The 18,638-nt window shown below is 33.4% G+C and overlaps 3 protein-coding genes across 3 annotated transcripts; all 3 read left to right on the top strand.

Annotated features, from left to right (window-relative positions):
* Positions 1-1,526: 1,526 nt before the first annotated feature.
* Positions 1,527-2,293, top strand: LOC126667327 (PLAT domain-containing protein 3-like). Its single transcript, XM_050360287.1, has 2 exons — positions 1,527-1,635; positions 1,734-2,293. The coding sequence occupies exons 1-2, from the start codon at positions 1,570-1,572 to the stop codon at positions 2,196-2,198; spliced, it is 531 nt and encodes a 176-aa protein (XP_050216244.1). The 5' UTR covers positions 1,527-1,569; the 3' UTR covers positions 2,199-2,293.
* A 13,125-nt stretch (positions 2,294-15,418) lies between these two features.
* On the top strand, positions 15,419-16,185 carry LOC126667329 (PLAT domain-containing protein 3-like). Its single transcript, XM_050360288.2, has 2 exons — positions 15,419-15,527; positions 15,626-16,185. The coding sequence occupies exons 1-2, from the start codon at positions 15,462-15,464 to the stop codon at positions 16,088-16,090; spliced, it is 531 nt and encodes a 176-aa protein (XP_050216245.1). The 5' UTR covers positions 15,419-15,461; the 3' UTR covers positions 16,091-16,185.
* Positions 16,186-17,079: 894 nt separating this feature from the next.
* Positions 17,080-17,796, top strand: LOC126668541 (ricin-like). Its single transcript, XM_050361731.1, has one exon. The coding sequence runs from the start codon at positions 17,080-17,082 to the stop codon at positions 17,794-17,796; it is 717 nt and encodes a 238-aa protein (XP_050217688.1).
* Positions 17,797-18,638: the final 842 nt, after the last annotated feature.

Raw genomic sequence — 18,638 nt, 5'->3', positions numbered from 1 at the left:
AAAATAAGCTTAAATTCACCATTTTCCTTGAATTTGGAAACTTTTATCACCATCGTCCTCTCGATTCAGATACCTACTAAGCTTCAATTTTAAAATTACAACTCCCAATCTTAAATTTTTGCTTAATGCCGTCAACATTGGTAGATGTGGCATGTAAAAAGGTAAAAATAATAATTAAATACAATATACATCATCTGCCATGTCAACAAAACACCCTAAAAATTTAAATACCCGAAATACTTTAATATAAAAAAAAAATTTAAAAAACATCTTCCTAGCCGCTGTCCTCTCCAATACTGGCCACCCACTCTCCGCTGGGCTTGTTTTTTCAGAGGAGAAACGAGCGATCTGCTTGTCCTTAGGACGACCATATCTGTCCTTGGACAAACCTAGATCGGTTCGTCTAATTAGGACAACGTAGACGGTAATGAGGAACACTACAAAAAATACTAGAATTAGCAGCAAATATTTTTACTGCTAATAGTGCTAAAATTGTTACCCATTAACATATAGCAAAAAAAAAATTGTGACATATTGCTGCAATTAAAACGTTGTTTTAAGTAATTGGTAACAAAATTTGCTGTAAAATACTGTTATAACTTCACTAATGGCAATAAATTTTAAAATTAATGCTGCAAAATATTTTTTAGCAGTAAAAAAAAATTAGCTGTAAAAATATTTATTGCCAAAAACAGAATTTTTTGTAGTGGAAGCGGAGGTGATAGGGGAAAGCGGCGGTTAGATTATTTTTTCTTTTTTTGTTTTAGTGTTTTTTATTTTTTATATTTGAATTTGAGGGATTTGGGCATTTAATATTTTAGGGTGCTGATGTGGCAGATAATGTGGACGTTATTTTTTTTACATGCCATATCAGCTTATGTTAAAAGTGTTTGGTAAAAATTGATGGTTGGGAGTTTTATGATTTTGAAACCGAAACTCATGGGGTTTCTAAACAATCTCATAATGGTGGTGATAGAATGCCTCAAAATCAAGACCGTGAGTGGTTATAAGTCTACAAAACGTGCACATCACTTTAGCCAATTTGCCAAATGTACTACTCCCTCCGTCCCATTTAAGAAGGGACATATCCTATTTTTATTTGTCCCACTTAAGAAGGCCATATCGTATTTTTTGTGCCAATTTATATGAATTTTCCTTTTTTACCCCCTTTTCTCTTTTCATAATTAATGACTATTAGCCTATACACAAAATATAACAATATCATAAATAGGGTTAAAATAAGAAAACACTATAATAATTAATGCTTTCTTAACATATGTGAAAAAGTCATTTGTCCCTTCTTAAACGGGACGGAGGGAGTATATTTTTAAATTCTTACACTATGTAATATTTATCTTTTTCAATTATATCCTTAATTGACTTTAACTGATGTGAGACGATATATGCCACATATATAGATTAATTTTATAAACGTTTACATATATCATCGAGCCGAAGTTAAAGAATAATTTATATTTTTGCATTTGAAAAGTGGCTCTATAAATTTGTATACCTAGTAGAGCCTATAATAGCATATAGCATATAGCTTGAACCAAACTAGTGACAAAAATGGTAGTTGCTTCTTACATTCTCTCATTTCTCATATGTCTCAGTTTCTCCAGCATTGTCCTTTCAGTAGGTTCCCAACAACAATCTCACATTGTTAATCTTTTCAACTAAGTTTTAGTTCTTCTAATTTGTTTGCTTATACTTATTTGATAAATCATTTGCAGGAGCCATGCACATGTACATATACGATATCAGTAAAAACAGGAACGATGCAACAAGCAGGAACAGACGCCGTCGTGAGCCTGAAGTTCTCCGATCTAGAGAATCCCGCTGTTTACATTAAAGACCTTGAAAATTACGGTATTATGGAGTTTGGACATGACTATTTTGAGTTTGACAACTTGGACTTTTTCAGTTATACGGGACGTTGTTTCCCTAAACCGGTGTGTTACATTGAGCTGAGCCATGATAATAGTGGTAAGTATCCTGGCTGGTACGTTAAGTACGTAGATGTCAGAAGTTCTGGAGGATATTCAATTAGGGAGACCAAGAAACATTTCGCAGTGAACCAGTGGCTCGCCAAGGATGAGCCACCGTACCAGTTATCTACTTTTAGGGATTTATGTCCTAGTTATAACGAACGGAAAATTGACTGCGGTGTCGAGTCAGTGGTGGATGCTACTATATGATCAGCTGCAAGTTCTTTCAAAATGTGTGATGTTTTATTGTTTTATATGAATTGTTTGAAAAACAAAAAACAAATATTAAGCTTCTGTTCCAATTGTTCCTGCTTGTTATATATATTATGAATTTTTCATATCTTTTGTTTTTCTTGTTCAAAAATAAATAAATTAAATAATAATTTTTTTCTTAATTTTTCTTAATTAATTGTGTTTTGAAATTATATGTAGTTTTAACTATCATAATCTCTTTTTTATGAATAAAAAAAAGTGAAGTGCCACAAAAAGTGGTAAAATTCCACTAAATACTCAAGAACTTACACACAATCAAAGCTACAATTATAAGGGAAGAAGCATAAACACATAAGAGATTTATCTACCAAATTCATGCTTTTAGCAATTTTCGAAGGAGATGCGAAAGGCAATATTGTATTATTAAACTCTATATTCACTTTTTTTTTCATATATTCAAAATAATAAAGTGAACAACTGCGTACTCTTGGTCCGCCCCTATCTGTTTATAATTTTAGACCGTGTTTTAAATATATTATATTTTAAAATTGTGCTGTAATTAGTCCAATTGTTTGGACTTTTATTGTGACTTTCTTGGATTTTTATGGGCTATTTGCAGCTAATTACGCTTCAATCTCTCAAATTTTTCACTATGCACTGATCTAACCCGCTTGAATTCAAATATTCGGATTGCTAGCTCGGCACCCGGACGAGTTCCTCTGAAAATTATCATCAGATGCTTTAATCCGTTATCACTTTTTATCTGTCCGGAAAATAGGTGTCTACATGTAGGTATAAAATCATTTCGTCAAAATTAAAAAATTGCCATAATTAATAAACAAAATAAAGATTTAAATAAATAATAATAATTTTGTCTTTATACTTAAAAAATATTATCATATCAACTCTATAAAGCTATATTCGGCCGGTGAAAGAGTAATTAAGTTGTAGCTTCTCTCTTAAGACGAAGTTATCTTCCTCCACGGAGGACGACTAGGTTTATCTTCAATGGTCTTCCATGGAGAAAGACGACCAGGTCGGAGGGTGGTAGAGTGCACGGGTTAGAGGAGGACCCCATTGGAATGAATTTGACGGTTTTTAGCTATTAATTTTTTGAATAAAGTTTTAAAATTAAATATTATTTAATAAATTTATTTAGGTTTAAATTTAATTTAATTAACTTTTTAAATTAATATGAAATTTTAAGTTATATTTTAAAGATTGAGAATTTATTTGATTTTTTTAAATAGAAAAGAATATAATTTTATCCTCAAATTTGGTATTTTTGATTGATTTAATCCCTTTTTAAGAAAATCTTCCAAAATTAAAAATTTAGGGTACAATTAAAAGTTGAAAATTTAAAATAAAATAAATTTGGCAGTAAGTCAGGACAATTAAAAGTTGAAGATTCAAAATAAAATAAAATTGATATTTTACAAAATCAGAATGCAATTAAAATAAAATTAAAGATGACATTGAAACATTTTGCCTACACTAGTTCATTCAAATTTAAATATTTACCATCTTTTTTATTATAGAAGTAGATAATCACATTCTCTATTACACATGTATGGAACAATTATTTTTGCTTTAGCACATCATAACCCTTTTCCCTTTAACTCGCCTGTAAACATTTTTCTTAACAAGAATTTGCTAAAATAAAGAAAAGCAGTTCATTTCTTAATAGCAAATATGTATTTAACATCAAGTTGAAAAAAAAAATTAAAATAGGTGAAAACAAAGATATGAATTAATGTAAACTTTTCGTCACTTTAGGTCATCCACTTTGCCATTAAAAAATTAATAAAAAAAATATTATATAAATTCATCAGTTATACACATATATATCCATTTATATTAATTATTACATTTGTATATTAACTATTCTTTTTTTTTTTGGGTAAATGATTAATTTATTAGCACAACCACAAAGCAGTGGAAGGCAAAAGACCGAAGAAAGACAGGCTACAAGAAGTTACAAAATAAATTCAAATTTCTAAAAACATCATTAGCCGGATAATCAAAACCCGCGTTGTTATCCTTGTAGAAGATTACCGCTTTGCAAATAATAGAATACACCAAAGAGTTGATGTCCACTATTTCATGCCTGAAAACTCTAGCATTTCTCGCTTTTCACAACTCCCAAATACCAAAGAACCATATAGTCTGCCAGAGAGGACGATAACGCTTGCTACCAAAGTAACTCCACATATCAAAAAAATGATGGACTGAAACCGGGGCTGCCCATTGGAGATTACATGATTTCAGGATTAAATTCCAAGTATTCCAAGCAAATCTGCAGTGAAGAATAATGTGACTGCTCGTCTCCTCTTCCGAACAAAACAAACAAGAAGAATTAGAAGCCGTAAGAACTCCACGACGAACCAGCATTGCATTAGATGAAATCCTATCTCGATTTAAAAGTCACATGAAAAAGTTAATGCGAGGGGGAATTTTGTACTTCCAAAATGTACCAAAGTTGCAGTTATGATTCTGCATAAGACGCTGCCCAGTTCGAACAAAAGCAGAAGGAGAAAAAAGCTTACCATTCCAATAAAATTGGTCAGGTCTGGAAGTAGGTAAATTTGCTTCAATCAAAGACGCTAAGGAACTTAGCTGAGTCTGCTCACCCAGACGAAGCCGGCGCTTCCAAGAGAAGAGGAAGACCTGTTGCTCATAATCAAAAATATCTGCCACAAACTGCTGCTGAAATCTACTTAGAGTAAATAAGCCTGGATAGAGCAGTTTAAGAGGTTCATTAGCAGCCCATGGATCAACCCAGAAACGAGTTGAAAGACCTGTTCCCATGCTGATTTGAATTCCTAATTTGAAGTTGTGCCAAATATCATGATTTTTAAAACAGACAGATTGAATCCCTTTCCACAAATGGGATAATCTACGGGCATGCAAAACTTCAATATCGAACCAGAAATTCAAACCCGAGCTACAAGAAATAACCTTAAACCAAAGAGAAAGTTTATCCGCAACAATTAACTTCCAAATCCACTTCAAAAGTAAGCTTTGATTCCGAATTTTCAAGGGAGTAATATTCAAACCCCCTTCCGCAAACGACATGCAAACATCAGTCCAAGAGACTTTACTGAAACCAGTGGTAGCAGCCGAACCACTCCATAAAAATCGACGCATTGATTGTTCCAGAGACAGAACCACCGAATTAGGGATGCAAAAAGATGAAAGAAAATAAACCGGGATACTGCAAAGGACTGACTTGATCAAAACCAGACGACCGGCTGGAGATAAAAGATTTCCTTTCCATCCCGCCAATTGAGATGAAAAATTACTAATAATAGGATCCCATTGCTTGGCCTTAACTGGCTTCAGAGAAAGAGGAAGCCCAAGATAAGAAGTCGGAAATTTATCAATTTTGCATCCGAGAATGCTAGAAGCTTCAGAAAGAGAATCATCATCGACATTAATACCAAAAATAGCAGATTTGTGATAGTTTATTTCCAGGCCAGAAACAAGCTCGAAACATCTAAGAATTCTCAAAAGATTTCTTATCATCTCCATGTTATTAGGGATAAAAAGAAGCGTGTCATCCGCAAATTGCAGAATAGAAATAGGCTCCGCAAAATCATCCACATGAATACCATCAATCAAACCCAAATCAGCAGCTTTCACAAATAGAGACTTGAGGCATTCAACCGCCAGAACAAAAAGCATAGGGGAGATAGGATCGCCTTGTCTGACCCCTCTTTTCATACTGAAATTTTTACCTGGACTACCATTAACAAGAACAGATAGCTGGGATGATTTGAAAAAAGATGCAATCCAATTGATCCAAGTAATATCAAAATTCAATCTAGCAAGCATTTTTAGAATAAAATCCCAAGAAATAGAATCAAATGCTTTTCTAAAGTCCAGCTTCACCAGAAAAATTTGCTCTTTCCTCCTGTGAACTAGGTGAATTAAATCAGAAGCAATCATATGGCAATCATGAATATTCCTCCCCTTAATGAAGCCAAACTGATTTTCCGAGATAACAAAAGGGAGAAAAGTAGCTAACCTGTTTGCCAAAACCTTAGAAAGAAGCTTGAAAATCCCATTAATCAGGCTAATAGGGCGGAAGTCTTTAATGTCCGAAGCACCCCTCATTTTCGGAATAAGGACCAGGAAAGCAGTGTTGAGACCAGCAGGAAAATAACCTGTCTGATGAAAATTGATAAACAAATCAATAATATCATGCTTCAATATCTTCCAAGCCTTTTTGTAGAAAAAATAATTAAACCCATCAGGCCCGGGCGCTTTATTATCATCACACCCTAAGAGTGTTAGGTAAATCTCCTCCTCTGTAAAAGCCGCGGAAAGAAAATCAGCTTGCTCCGAAGATAGACACTTGAAAGATAAATCATCTAGTGAAAAAATAACATGAGCAGGAGGTTTAAACAAATTCTTATAGAACAGCTGAATATTGGATTTAATTTCCTCCGGAGACGAATACCTCTGATTATCAACAATAATTTCAGCCAAAAAGTTGTTGCTAGCATGAACCGATGCAACCGTATGAAAGAATTTGGAATTTTTATCTCCATTAACGTTCCAATTCAGGCGGGATTTTTGCTGCCACAGGGTTTCGAGCTGCTTAGAAACCGAAGAGAACTAACTACGAGCAGCAGCTAGATCGTCAATTTCTGCTGGCAACAGATCGCGAAAATCAGCTGCCAACTCCAGGGTGTCGACCAAATGCTGAGCTGAAGCCAAAGTAGAGTTTAAATTTCCAAAAGTGTTGATATTCCAGTCCTTTATGAGATGGCGAAGAGCTCTAAGTTTACCAACAAGGCTGTTGTAAACGGGATTAGCCGAAATATTTCTCCAAGAAGAAGCAACAAAATCAAAAAATGAAGGGTTACTCCACCAAGCGTTGATTGATTTGAATGGCCTAGGACCCCAATCTCTAGCCACCAAAGAACGGAAGAGTAAAGGATGATGGTCAGAGTAATTCCTCGGCAATGCTTCTAAAGACAGGTTAGGCCATGAAGTAAAAGCAGACGCTGATATAAAGCACCGGTCAATTTTAGAGCGAGAATGACTATTATGCCAAGTAAAAAGACGCCCTTGAAGATTAACCTCCACGAGATTAGAAGATTGAATGAAATCCATAAATTGCCTCATACCAGTAGAATATCCAGTACAGTACAATCTATCGGACGGGTAAAGAATCTCATTAAACTCCCATCATAATACAAAGCCTGTCAGAATGGAGTTCAGGCAGAATTTCAGACCAGAGATTAGCTCTATCAATAGCTAAGGAGCAGCCATAAACCAATAGAAAACGAAAGCGGATCCCTGAAGCTTCAAAGTCAATACAAATCCACCTAGAGAAAGAAGTTATTCTAGTAACCGAAATAATCTGCTTGTCCCACATGCAAAGAAGACCACCGGAAGCTCCCGAAGAAGGAGATAAATAAAAATTGTAATCAGAATTAGGCCAAAGCCTACCAGCAACAAAATCATCAATCAATTCCTGCTTAGTTTCAATAATGCCCACCAAAGATAAATTAAACTTTGAGATAAAAGAACGAATAGTCCTTTGTTTCCTAGAATAAGTAATACCACCTCGACAATTCCAGGATAAGAAATTGAATGGAAACGACATAAAAAGAATATGAATCCTTGATAAAGACGACAGATTTAAACCTGATGTTCGGTACGGTTTCCTTTTGCAATTTGCTGGGTGAGAAGTCTAATAATATCCTCTTCGTGAGCTGCTGAAAAGAGCCCCAAACTCAAACCAATTTCCCATGTTTTAGTGACTTCCTCTTCCATTTGCTGCTGAGAATCAATAATTCTATTTCTGTTGTTAATGGAAGCAGATGGCAAGGACGAAGAAGTTGCTGAGAGAGATAAAGCTGGCGTGATGATACTCCCTGCTGGGTTAACAGATTTAACCTTTCGAGTTTTAGTAGGACTGAATACCGGAGACCTAACAGCTGCTGAAACATTTTGAATAGGAGAACTTTCTAAAACTGGGAAGTCTTCAGACCTGACATCCAAGGAAGGGAGATTAGCTGAAACAAAAAGCAAAGGGGGATCACCTGTTGATTTGTTTGCCAAAGGTTTCACATTATTCTTCTTTCGAATAGTAACATTGATAGCTGATTGTCCATGAATAATATCACCATTATTCTTAAAAGAGTCTTGAACAATAGAATCATTGTGAGGAGACCTTAAATCAATTTCTAAGGATCGGGTATCCCTTGCTGACAAAGGGATTTGTTTGCTGTCTAAAGGGTTATCCTGTGAGAGGATCTGGTTGCTGTCTTGGTTATTCCTTGTTGAAGAAGGAATCTGATTGCTGTTTAAGAGTGGAATGGATACAGAAGAAGAAGAAGATAGAGAGGGGGATTGCAGAATATTTATCAAGCCTTCATCTGACGTATTGCCTGTAGCTGCCATATTCAATTCATCAACAGATTCAGAGTCATCTCTATCTGATGAAAAAGTTACAGCTCTATCAGTTTCCATAGCATGAACCGAACAATTATGATGATTGTAATTAATTTGGAGCTTTTTATTAACCCTAGAGCCCGTCAGGGAAACAAGAACCGCCCCAACGTCAAGTTTGTCTTTAAGAGCCACTTCTTCATGTACTATAATTGATTGGCCAATCAAATTGCCAATAAACATGAAAAAATCTTCTGTCCATAAATGTAAAGGAACTCCTGTAACATTAATCCAAGCAAGTCGACTCGTCGTAAGTTCATAATTTTCTGCTTTGCAAAAGGCTTGAATGAAACAATCTCGTGATCCAGGTCTGTTTGACATAAAAAGCTCCGCTTCAGCAAGTGTATTGAACGTGAGCAAAACATCAGATCCTCCGAGGATTGATATCTTCTCAAAATCAATCCCTAGATTAATGATATAATCATTAATTGTGATAAGTGAAGGAGGAGAATTCAGAGAAATTGCAATTGAACGTGAAAGCCAATTCGAAACCTCTGTTGAATCTGAATAAAAGTAAGAGAATTGTTCCTTAATAAGATTAGGGTTTTCCTTCACTGTGTTTTGTTGTAGAACATCGCTGAAACTTCTACCATCTCTCAGAGAAGGGGTTGTTGCCGGCTTTGCAGTTCCCAAAACTGATTTGGATGAAACATTAGGGTTCGTCACCTGAGTTGCAGCTGATCGTGAACTCTTAGGAGTTGGAAATTTGGCGATAAAAGCTCTTAATCTGTATTTCCCAATCGATATAATATTAATTTGTGAAATAATCCAATCAATGTTGATTGTTGAATCAATCCTCAAGAATCCAAAGCACCGATTTGCCGAATTCAATTTCCTGGCAATAGAAATCCGACCATAAAGATTATATCTCTCAAAAGCATTCTGTAGGTTTAAATGGTTCCAAGAGCGAGGAAAATTCTCGAAATAGATAACGTGATTCGCCGGCAGCCGAGAAGGTAAGCTATGATCCAGGGTATTGGTGATGATATTAGGTTTTGGTTTAGGGTTTAATGGAGGAGGAGAGGCCATTCTCCAGAGCCTGGTTATTTTTTAGTAAATTGATATATTGATTGAAAATTAGATGGAGATTGTTAATGTGGAAGCCATTTTGTTATTACCATTGCCTACAATAATCAAAATACACGGTTTGAGTTTATTTGCCTATAAAGTTTTAAAAAATATCATAATAGTTTTCAATATTTATGTTGTAATTTGATAAAAGAAAAATAAATTATTAAAGGCAGTGTTTTGATGCGCATAAATCTGCATATGAAAACATTGAAACATCATTTTTGTATTATTCCTTCACTTTTCTTTACCCTAGAGATAAAAATAAAGGTACAAAATAAAAAAAAGGATAATGGTCTGAAAAACCCTTCACCTTTTAACTTTTTTTATTTGCATCCTGATGTTTCAAAATCGCCGATTTCACCCAAATTCACAACTTTTATTTTTAATTGCACCCTCAAACATCAAAATACACATATTTTGGTTTTAATTGCACCCTCAAACATCAAATTAATTTTTTTCAATACTTAATATTTTAACATATATATATATATATATATATATATATTCTAAATAGTTCTTAATATTATAATTAAAATAAAAAATTATATTTATACCATAATAATCTTTATATGTATTAAATAAAAAATTATTATTGGATTTTAAATTTTTTGGCAAGAATAGTTTTTTGTTTTAAATATTACATTAAGTGCTACTTAGAATATATGTTAAAATATGAAGTATTGATTTCAATTTTTTTAAGTGAAAAGAGATCAATTTAGTGTTTGAGGGTGCAATTGAAAATGAAATATGCGGATGCAGGTGTAATCGGCGATTTTATAAAACGAAAAAGGGTTGAAAGGTGAATGTTTTTTTTCAGAACATTAGCCTAAAAAAATGTGTTAATTTTTATTTTTTGTCCGTTAACCGAATTTGATTTAGATTTTTCTCCCTTATCATTTTCTCTCTTTTTTCATTTTCAGTCCATGGTCTATCTAATGGTCAGTGCAAAGCCAAAAATTTATCGTCCTTCGCTTCAGGGCCTGTCTCTCGGTATGGTCAATACTCCATACTGTCGAAGAGCAAAACTTACACTTATCTATTAATTATGACCTAACATTCAGTGGATAAATCTATGACACCGTTTAGATTGAGAGAATTCAGATGATTAAAATTCATGGATTTGAATAAAATATAATAAAAAGTGATTAGAATTCATATACTGTCATAATCCACCATCCTACAAAATCCTTCATTTAATTTCTCACCTAGAAGGTGGGGAAGTTGCAATCCACCATTTCTTATATATATGATGGATTGTTAGAATATTTTATTATTTCAAAATTATCTTTACAAATCCATTGATTTTAGGTTCTATCCAAACGATGAAATTTGTAAATCCACTAATTTCATAATCCATAGATTTTAAATCCATTGATTTTGTTAAATCCATCGATTTTAAAACCATTCAATCCAAACGGTTCTTATAAGTTTTTTATAAACCAGATCTAAATAAAAATTTCCTTTCAATTTAACTCCCATAAACATTCTTCTTAACAACAATTTGCAAAAATAAATGAGAACAAACTTATTTCTTAATAGCAAACATGTGTTTCACGTCCAATTCAAATTAAAACATTTGAGAATAAAGCAATGATATGGACTGATGCAAACCTTTTGTCTCCTTTTGTCAGTCATCTAATTTATCAAATAAAAAATTAATTGTAAAAAAGTTAGTTTTAATTTTATTGAATATCTATTGTGTTTAAAATATGAATAAAAATATAAATAAATTATTTATGTGTACATATTTAAATAATAAAATAATATGACCAATGATCAAATTCTGAAGTCAATTTGTTTTAAATATTTTCACTCTGTGATTCTTTGTAAATAAAAACACCATAAAAATGGTAAAACTCCACTATACAACACTTTATGGAAACTCCAATTTTGAAAGAAAAGAAAAAAAATCAAAATAAAAAATTCACTCTAAATTTTTATAAACATCGATGACTAAATAACGGAATAAAAAATAAGAACATTTAATTTTAAAACCGCTCTAACAATGCTTATGAACACCAAATCCTACATATTAGGTTCTTTCTCCCTAAAAAATTCAACTATTATGACTTCCAAATTTTTGAAATAAAGTGATCACGTAAAAAAGACATAAGTTCATTTTTAGGTCTTTGTAATTTTTATTTTTTTACTTAATCTTTTTTTAAAAAATATTGTTTACTTCATTTCTCTATTCGCAATGATTTTATCCGGGAAAAATGAACAATGTAAAGGAACGTGATCTGGCTCTCCGAAGTGCTGCAACTAGCCAAATAAATAGGAAATTTCCAAAAATTGCAAATAGGGAAAATAATTCCGTATTTGTGTCACAAAGTTGGGTACGTAATTTTTATTTTGTGCCTTTATCTGGGATATTATCCACAAACAATCCATTTATTTCTAGGCCAAATGTTGTAAAAAGGCCAAACATTTTATAAAAGTTTCACAAAAGTCCTGACCTTTCAATTTTATCGATTTTGGCCAAAAACATATTATTTGGTTTCAATTGTGGCCAACCCTCAATTTGATTTCAATTTGCCTATGTGACACCTATGTGGCATGCCAAATATTGAACGGTCAGGACTTTTGTGAAACCAAATAATCCATTTTTGGCCAAAATCAACCAAATTGAAAGGTCAGGACTTTTGTGAAACCAAATAATCAGTTTTTGGCCAAAATCGACAAAATTGAAAGATCATGACTTTTGTGAAACTTTTGTGAAAGGTTTGGCCTTTTTACAATATTTGGCCTTATTTCTATATCCACAAACAACATGACGTTGGCTGCCATTTGATAGCCAGCGTGGCGTTATTCTGCCACTAAAGGCTGTTCGAGGGTTTAATGATAGGGAGAATTTATTAACATCACATAGATTATTCGGGTTAGAATGTGAATTATGTGACCGAAATTAGGTTTAAATCAAAGATTTGATATATTTGTTTAAATTTATAAAACTAACGGACCATAATATTTTAAATTAGATTTTTTTTTGTGTAATTGGAGAGGGGAAGCGCTTGTGGGAGGAATCGAACCCACGACCTAGCAGTTTGCTGCCAGCGCTTATACCATTTGAGCTATTGCTCGTTGGTTCAAATTAGATGTTATGCATATATTTTATAAAATGATTAAAATAATAAATATAAAAAAATATTGTCTAATTATAAAAATTCGTTTAAAATGTGACAAAAATTATTTATTGTTGGAATATACTTAAAATTTTAATTTCTATTTGTATTAGAACTCTATTAATGAAGCGTTTGGGAGAAGGATAACTTTATTATCATTAGCTAATTAGGAAGTATACATCCAATTAGGATTAATATTCCTAATGCCATATTGACTATTTATTCACTATAAATACACTATCTTATTCACCTTTTAGACTACATCAAACTGAACACACAATGTAAATATTGATGTGAATAAGGAGAAAAAGGGGGTGTGCGTAGTGTGAGGAATAAAAGTTATTTCTAACCCTTTTGAGTTACTTCTTGTATAAAGTTAAACACTTTGTGGGTTTTTCTTTTAATGGCATATTTACTAGATATGTTCTTTATTTGGTAGTTCTTCACCAATTTTGTACTCCTTTTGATGATTAGTGGTCGCTCGAGTTTTTCGCACGTGGATGTACGCTTTAATGCAGAACCACGTAAATCTCTTGTGTTATTTATTGTTGGGTTAATTACATATAAAATCACCACCTTTACACGAAATTGCAAAAATAACACGACCTTTAAAACGTAGCAATTTAGGTCACCACCTTTCATTTATTTTCAAAAACAACATGGGCACATTTTTAGTGGCGTTTTTGCTGACGTGGCATGACACGTGGCACTCCCATCGGATGTACTCCAAGTCAGCAAAATTTTATCTAAAAACGTGTCCATGTTGTTTTTGAAAAAAAAATGAAAGGTGATGCCCTGAATTGACACGTTTTAAAGGTGGTGTTATTTTTGAGAATTCGTGTAAAGGTGGTGATTTTATATGTAATTAACCCTTTATTATTTTGCTATATTATTGTTTCTTGATCAAATCCATAATTAAATACATACGGAATGGTTTCGATTCCTCTACGCATACCAATCCGGTCAAGAACTGGTCACGACAATTGGTACCAAAAATTTAACAATCAGTATCAATGTTACAACATTTACAATCCAAAATAAGCTTAAATTCACCATTTTCCTTGAATTTGGAAACTTTTATCACCATCGTCCTCTCGATTCAGATACCTACTAAGCTTCAATTTTAAAATTACAACTCCCAATCTTAAATTTTTGCTTAATGCCGTCAACATTGGTAGATGTGGCATGTAAAAAGGTAAAAATAATAATTAAATACAATATACATCATCTGCCATGTCAACAAAACACCCTAAAAATTTAAATACCCGAAATACTTTAATATAAAAAAAAATTTAAAAAACATCTTCCTAGCCGCTGTCCTCTCCAATACCGGCCACCCACTCTCCGCTGGGCTTGTTTTTTCAGAGGAGAAACGAGCGATCTGCTTGTCCTTAGGACGACCATATCTGTCCTTGGACAAACCTAGATCGGTTCGTCTAATTAGGACAACGTAGACGGTAATGAGGAACACTACAAAAAATACTAGAATTAGCAGCAAATATTTTTACTGCTAATAGTGCTAAAATTGTTACCCATTAACATATAGCAAAAAAAAAATTGTGACATATTGCTGCAATTAAAACGTTGTTTTAAGTAATTGGTAACAAAATTTGCTGTAAAATACTGTTATAACTTCACTAATGGCAATAAATTTTAAAATTAATGCTGCAAAATATTTTTTAGCAGTAAAAAAAAATTAGCTGTAAAAATATTTATTGCCAAAAACAGAATTTTTTGTAGTGGAAGCGGAGGTGATAGGGGAAAGCGGCGGTTAGATTATTTTTTCTTTTTTTGTTTTAGTGTTTTTTATTTTTTATATTTGAATTTGAGGGATTTGGGCATTTAATATTTTAGGGTGCTGATGTGGCAGATAATGTGGACGTTATTTTTTTTACATGCCATATCAACTTATGTTAAAAGTGTTTGGTAAAAATTGATGGTTGGGAGTTTTATAATTTTGAAACCGAAACTCATGGGGTTTCTAAACAATCTCATAATGGTGGTGATAGAATGCCTCAAAAACAAGACCGTGAGTGGTTATAAGTCTACAAAACGTGCACATCACTTTAGCCAATTTGCCAAATGTACTACTCCCTCCGTCCCATTTAAGAAGGGACATATCCTATTTTTATTTGTCCCACTTAAGAAGGCCATATCGTATTTTTTGTGCCAATTTATATGAATTTTCCTTTTTTACCCCCTTTTCTCTTTCCATAATTAATGACTATTAGCCTATACACAAAATACAACAATATCATAAATAGGGTTAAAATAAGAAAACACTATAATAATTAATGCTTTCTTAACATATGTGAAAAAGTCATTTGTCCCTTCTTAAACGGGACGGAGGGAGTATATTTTTAAATTCTTACACTATGTAATATTTATCTTTTTCAATTATATCCTTAATTGACTTTAACTGATGTGAGACGATATATGCCACATATATAGATTAATTTTATAAACGTTTACATATATCATCGAGCCGAAGTTAAAGAATAATTTATATTTTTGCATTTGAAAAGTGGCTCTATAAATTTGTATACCTAGTAGAGCCTATAATAGCATATAGCATATAGCTTGAACCAAACTAGTGACAAAAATGGTAGTTGCTTCTTACATTCTCTCATTTCTCATATGTCTCAGTTTCTCCAGCATTGTCCTTTCAGTAGGTTCCCAACAACAATCTCACATTGTTAATCTTTTCAACTAAGTTTTAGTTCTTCTAATTTGTTTGCTTATACTTATTTGATAAATCATTTGCAGGAGCCATGCACATGTACATATACGATATCAGTAAAAACAGGAACGATGCAACAAGCAGGAACAGACGCCGTCGTGAGCCTGAAGTTCTCCGATCTAGAGAATCCCGCTGTTTACATTAAAGACCTCGAAAATTACGGTATTATGGAGTTTGGACATGACTATTTTGAGTTTGACAACTTGGACTTTTTCAGTTATACGGGACGTTGTTTCCCTAAACCGGTGTGTTACATTGAGCTGAGCCATGATAATAGTGGTAAGTATCCTGGCTGGTACGTTAAGTACGTAGATGTCAGAAGTTCTGGAGGATATTCAATTAGGGAGACCAAGAAACATTTCGCAGTGAACCAGTGGCTCGCCAAGGATGAGCCACCGTACCAGTTATCTACTTTTAGGGATTTATGTCCTAGTTATAACGAACGGAAAATTGACTGCGGTGTCGAGTCAGTGGTGGATGCTACTATATGATCAGCTGCAAGTTCTTTCAAAATGTGTGATGTTTTATTGTTTTATATGAATTGTTTGAAAAACAAAAAACAAATATTAAGCTTCTGTTCCAATTGTTCCTGCTTGTTATATATATTATGAATTTTTCATATCTTTTGTTTTTCTTGTTCAAAAATAAATAAATTAAATAATAATTTTTTTCTTAATTTTTCTTAATTAATTGTGTTTTGAAATTATATGTAGTTTTAAAATTGTGCAGTAATTAGTCCAATTGTTTGGACTTTTATTGTGATTTTCTTTGATTTTTATGGGCTATTTGCAGCTAATTACGCTTCAATCTCTCAAATTTTTCACTATGCACTGATCTAACCCGCTTGAATTCAAATATTCGGATTGCTAGCTCGGCACCCGGACGAGTTCCTCTGAAAATTATCATCAGATGCTTTAATCCCTTATCACTTTTTATCTGTCCGGAAAATAGGTGTCTACATGTAGGTATAAAATCATTTTGTCAAAATTAAAAAATTGCCATAATTAATAAACAAAATAAAGATTTAAATAAATAATAATAATTTTGTCTTTATACTTAAAAAAATATTATCATATCAACTCTATAAAGCTATATTCGGCCGGTGAAAGAGTAATTAAGTTGTAGCTTCTCTCTTAAGACGAAGTTATCTTCCTCCACGGAGGACGACTAGGTTTATCTTCAATGGTCTTCCATGGAGAAAGACGACCAGGTCGGAGGGTGGTAGAGTGCACGGGTTAGAGGAGGACCCCATTGGAATGAATTTGACGGTTTTTAGCTATTAATTTTTTGAATAAAGTTTTAAAATTAAATATTATTTAATAAATTTATTTAGGTTTAAATTAAATTTAATTAACTTTTTAAATTAATATGAAATTTTAAGTTATATTTTAAAGATTGAGAATTTATTTTCATTGACGATCTGCGTAATCAGTTGCGTGATCCAAACGAGAACACAGATCAGTGGCATGGCTATAATGTGATGCGTGCCACTGGTGGTTCACTTCTAGTGCAACTTTCAAATGGCGAAACGAAATCTGTTACATTCGCGATAAGTGTGACTAATGCATATATAATTGCTTTTCGTGCTGGAAGTTATGTGCACTATTTTCCAGGTACTCCGCAAACTGAGGTTCAAAATGCTTTCCCAGATGTTGCACCTGAAAATCGGCATCAACTCCCTTTCGGAGAGAGTTATACATCTCTAGATAAAGCAGCAAATGGTACTGGTAGAGAAGAACTCGATCTGGGAGCAGATCCACTACAGCGTGCTGTCTCGTCACTCTATTATAACTGTAGAAACGGGCGAATCAGTCGCGGAGCCCAAGCAGTACATCCAGCTAGACATCTTATAGTTTCCATTCAAATGATTGCGGAGTCTGCACGATTTTACATCATTTCAGGGAGAATATCCGCGTGGATTTATAACTCCGAGCAAAATCCTCCAGAGCCTGACATGCTTGAATATGAAAATAGCTTGGGAGGACTCTCAAGACGAATACAGGAGTCTGGAGAAAACGGAGTATTTGATGCAGCTCAGTTAAGAGATCGTCGCAATCAGCCTATATTTGTATCCAACGTGAATGATTTTTACGTTAGATGTGCCATAGCTTTGATGATATATGTGTGTCGACCGCATCAGCAATCTCAGTTTTCTCGGCTCATCATTATTAAGGATGATACTTCTGTTTTGAAATAAGTGGGGGATTGTTGTGAAAAATTGTTTTAATTTGTCATATTCTTAATTTGTCATTTTGTGTTATTTCAAAACAACATAAATCCCACATGGAAAGTGTAGAGCTCCAATATTGAGTTTATAAGGGTTTATGCAATATAGGCTCATAAGTGTGTTGAGGGGAAGCAATGGGCTCGCGCCCCCCCCCCCCCCCTTCTCCGGAGTAGGCTTGAGGGTTGGAGTTCGGGATGAAAGTCAAGTGGGCTTGTCCGAAGCTTGACTAAACTTTTTGCAGCCCGTTATAATTTTATTTATTATTTAATAATTAAAGCCTTATATGAGAAGGTCCTATTTTAGCATATGTTAAATTATTTTTGCTTGAAGCCTAAAAATTTGGAACAAATCTTGACTGAGTTTAATTAAAACGTTTTTATTTACTTAACCATGTTTTTAATTAAGGATCCTCCACTCACTGATTTCGGTTATGTTTAACTTAACCTCTTTTACGTCCTCATTCATTTACTTGCTGATTACGAATTTAAAATTGAAATGAGATCATGGCTGGATTAGTGGGATACGAAAATCGTATCAAATATTTGATTCACTGCTACTTCTGATCCTATTTTCGAATTAAATAGATGGCTTAGTTGTATCCTGGGGTATACGCAAATACTGCGAAATATACTTTAGGTCAGTGAAACATTTCACGCCTCAAAGCAAAAACACTCTGTTCGTTCTTTCAAATACTACAACAATCTAAAATATATTATGTCTACTGAAAATACGAACATGGGTGTTGCTGATACTGAGAAATCTGACGCTCCGCCTACGGTTACGCTTCCTACTGCTGTTGCTCCGCCAACCTT

The sequence above is a fragment of the Mercurialis annua genome, linkage group LG2 (assembly GCF_937616625.2).
Source record: "Mercurialis annua linkage group LG2, ddMerAnnu1.2, whole genome shotgun sequence".
NCBI classification, from domain to species: Eukaryota; Viridiplantae; Streptophyta; class Magnoliopsida; order Malpighiales; family Euphorbiaceae; genus Mercurialis; species Mercurialis annua.
The sequence above is the reverse complement of the archived record's forward strand: the minus strand, read 5'-3'. Positions and strand labels throughout refer to the sequence as shown.